Source organism: Gastrolobium bilobum, unplaced genomic scaffold (genome assembly GCF_033153095.1).
Source record: "Gastrolobium bilobum isolate Gb01-03AN ecotype WA unplaced genomic scaffold, APGP_CSIRO_Gbil_v1 utg9368, whole genome shotgun sequence".
NCBI classification, from domain to species: Eukaryota; Viridiplantae; Streptophyta; class Magnoliopsida; order Fabales; family Fabaceae; genus Gastrolobium; species Gastrolobium bilobum.
This window is the reverse complement of record NW_026898673.1, coordinates 511,676-515,719: the sequence shown is the minus strand read 5'-3', so window position 1 is coordinate 515,719 and position 4,044 is coordinate 511,676. Positions and strand designations below refer to the sequence as shown.

The 4,044-nt window shown below is 33.0% G+C and overlaps 1 protein-coding gene across 1 annotated transcript; it reads left to right on the top strand.

Moving 5' to 3' along the window:
• The first annotated feature begins 1,796 nt into the window (after positions 1-1,796).
• LOC133318222 (OBERON-like protein) lies at positions 1,797-4,044 on the top strand. The gene is made up of 4 exons (XM_061520214.1): positions 1,797-2,148; positions 2,694-3,268; positions 3,372-3,438; positions 3,626-4,044. The coding sequence occupies exons 1-4, from the start codon at positions 1,797-1,799 to the stop codon at positions 4,042-4,044; spliced, it is 1,413 nt and encodes a 470-aa protein (XP_061376198.1).

Genomic DNA, 4,044 nt, shown 5'->3' with positions numbered 1-4,044 from the left:
TTTAAACCATTTCAAATTTCGAATTTCAGATCAGACGACCAATTTCAACATAAAAAGCAATCAAAACACTTGATTATCCAATTAAAATTTTGAATTTCAAAACCATATTTATTAATTAATTATTCTTTTATGTCTTCCACCACAAACGGTCATTTAATTATTCCATTACAAAAATCGATTTTTAAAAGAAATTCTTTTCCCACCATCCATATTTAAATTCAAAATTTTAAACCATTTCAAATTTCGAATTTCAGATCAGACGACCAATTCCAACATAAAAAGCAATTAAAACACCTGATTATCTAATTTATTTTGTCTGTCAGCTCTCTTGATTCTTGATTGTTATGATATTTGAATCAATTATATAACAAAGATAATGTCTTTGTTATATCATTATTGTGTATGTATTTTTAAAAAAATAACCATAACGAAATTGTGAATTGAATGACGATCAGGTCTTCAACAATTGTGAAATTTGTTTTTGTTTCTGTTGATCTCCATGAATAGAGATCGTGAATGCATGTCCGTGAAAAGAGTTTTCTTTTTATTGAATTTAAAATTTCGAATTTCAGATTGTGCAAAATAAATACATAATTTTGAAATTTAATTGATAAACCATTTAAAAATTTCAAAAATTCAATTTTTAAAAGAATATTGGTATGATAGTTTATCTGATAGAGTTTTCTTTTTATTGAATTTAAAATTTCGAATTTCAGATTGTGCAAAATAAATACATAATTTCAAAATTTAATTGATAAACCATTTAAAATTTCGAAAATTCAATTTTTAAAAGAATATTGGTATGATAGTTTATCTGATATGATAGTTTTAGTTTTAGGATTTAATTTATTTTGTCTGTCAGCTCTCTTGATTCTTGATTGTTATGATATTTGAATCAAATATATAACAAAGATAATGTCTATATAACAAAGATAATGTCTTTGTTATATCATTATTGTATATATTTTTTTTTAAAAATAACCATAACGAAATTGTGAATTGAATGACGATCAGGTCTTCAACAATTGTGAATTTTGTTTTTGTTTCTATTGATCTCCATGAATAGAGATCGTGAATGCATGTCCGAGAAAAGAGTTTTTTTTTTTTATTGAATTTAAAATTTTGAATTTCAGATTGAGCAAAATAAATACATAATTTCGAAATTTAATTGATAAACCATTTAAAATTTCGAATTTCAGATGAGATGACCAATTCCGACATAAAAAGCAATTAAAACAGCTGATTTTTTTTTGGATACCAATGTGATGGGCAGTGGTACATTCAATACCTTGTCTACAACTATTATTCGATTTAAAAATTAAAATTCAATTTTAAAAAGAGTTCTTTTTTTTCAATTTACCCAATAAAGAAAGTTTGTATATAACCAAATTGTAGAATTAACCAGGGAGTGACACTTGACAAAACTTTCCAGCAGTGAACTCTCCTTTATATATATATATATATAGATAGATAGATAGATAGATGTGAGTGTAGAAAAATATTTCTCTCTTGTGCAACTTGATAGAAATATTATCCATTGTAAATTGGCATAATCATTTTTGAGTTATATTTTTAATTTTAACGGCTTATTGTATTTATATTTAATAACGCGTGACAATTAGATGCAAGCTCCCCAAAATTGATGCATAATCATCTCATTTGTGTTACATTTTAAGCTTGTGTCTCCCGACTCCCATTAGTATTACTGCTAGAAAATATTAATTTGATCGGCCAAAGAAAAAAAATCCAAACAAACTCAGGCATTGATCCTTTAAGCTGCTGCTGCAGCAGCTATAATGGAGGCTGACGGGAATAACAATGGTGGCGCTCACAACAATTTATGGAATCTTACACCGGTGGCGGCACACCAATCCGGCAAAGGCTTGCCTTATGCGCCGGAGAATTGGCCTAATTCCGGCGATGTTTGGGGGTGGAGAACAGGTAAGAGAGTTGCTGCGATTGGCCATTTTCTAGACCGGTACCTGTATCCTCCAACTCGTCTTTGTGACGCCGCCAAACTGAGTCCCAAGCAGCGTGGCATCGCTAGCAAGCTTTCGCTTGAACGCTACATCAAAGAATTCTTCCCTCACGTTCACCTCAATGATTTCTTCTCATTATTCAGTTGGAAGATCCCTTCTCTGCACCATGGTATGTTTCTCGGCTCTGTTCTATTTTTATTTCTCTCTCTCAATTTTTCTTGATTTATTTTTATGTGAATGTAAGTTTTTCAGTTTTTTTTTCTTCTTCTGAGTTTTGTCTTTTGCAGGGTTTTTTTGACCCATCTAGGTCGAATTTAGGGATATTTTATAGGTTTAATTCTTTCAGTAAACAATGTATCAATCTAATGTTAAAAGACACATCCTATTGGTGCGTGTTTCCCATGCAAGTTCAAGTCAAGTCACCCACTTCTCCTGAGCTTCTTGCATTTCGCGTTAATTTGGTAAATTGTTTGTCAAAATAATTAAATTATGAAATTGAATTGCATGCTATATAGTAAGGCACATGTCAACTTGCTTTAATTCTGGTCTACTGCATAGTGAAACACTAGTCTCCGTGTAGGAATTTTTAAGACCCTTTCTTCTTGTTGCTTCTGTTTTGTAAATTCCCTCCTACCTGTTGTGATGTTTTTCTGCGTCTTAAGATGATCAATGTGCTCAATTACTACCAAGTTTGTTAATTGTTATGCATTGCAGGCAATGCAAAGACTATTGCTTCTGTACCTCTTCCACAGTTTGCATTAGCAAAACAGTCAGAATCTGATTTCCCATCTTACATTGTTGGATGTAAAGCTAGGAATCCAATGTGCAGCGGTCTAATTTTGGAGGAACAAGAAGAAGAAAAATATTCACCAGCCATGCCTTGTGATATCTGTTGTACTGAACCTGGTTTTTGTCGTGATTGTTGCTGCATTCTTTGTAGCAAAATCGTTAATTCAGCTTATGGTGGCTATAATTACATCAAGTGTCAAGTAAAGATTGGCGACAATATATGTGGGCATGTTACTCATATAGAATGCGCTCTTCGATGTCGCATGGCTGGCACAGTTGGAGGAAGTATTGGATTGGATGCTGAGTACTATTGCCGACGCTGTGATGGGAGGACTGATCTGATTTCTCATGTTGATAAACTTCTGCAAACATGTGAAGCCATTGATATGGAGAGTGATCTTGAGGAAAAGATTTTAAATCTTTGTTTTTCTCTACTGTGTGGTTCACAGAAAGCCATTGCAAAGGAGCTTCTGAGTCATATTGAATTGGCCATCTCAAAGGTATGGTTCAATGAAATTCTTATGGTAGAAATAATAGCTTCATTGCTTTTCCTCTCTTACACTTTGAAATGCAGCAGTATGACGAATTTGGTATTTACTTCAGGTTAAATGTGAGACTAATGCTGAAGATATCTCGAATGTGGATGACAATCTTATAGCTCATTTTGCAGGTAAATATCCTGTATTACATAGTAGTCAGATTACTTACTACCTTTCACTGCTACCTTCAACAGTTAACTAATTTGGGATGAAGATGTTGTTGATGTTGAATCTAATAATTTCGAAAAGAATCTAGATGTTGTAAATTCAGATGTGGCACATTTGTTTTAGTATTGAATATTTTATGTTCATCAACAGGCTTCTCAGATAATGACAGTGATGCGATGGATGTAACAGACAATGAAAGCCCTTCAGATGTTGGAATAGGGGCAGAATCTTCTGGTTTTATGTCTGATTCATTAAAACTTGAGGCTGAGATTGATGAGGTACTCCAGGCTCTTAGAAAGTCACAGGAGTTTGAATATAACATGGCAGCAGAAAGACTCAATGCACATAAGAATTATTTACAAAATTTGTACCAACAACTGGACAGAGAGAAGTCTGAAGAAGCACGTCTACACCGCTCATCTCGATCTCGTTCAGCCTTGGTTCACGCTGTTGCAGAAAGAAAGGAACAAATAAGGCTGGAAGTCATAAAATTTGAAGATATGAAGAAGGTAGCCAATGGTTTTGGCAGCACATCCAAAGATATCTTAAAGGAACGTTTTGGCCTATAA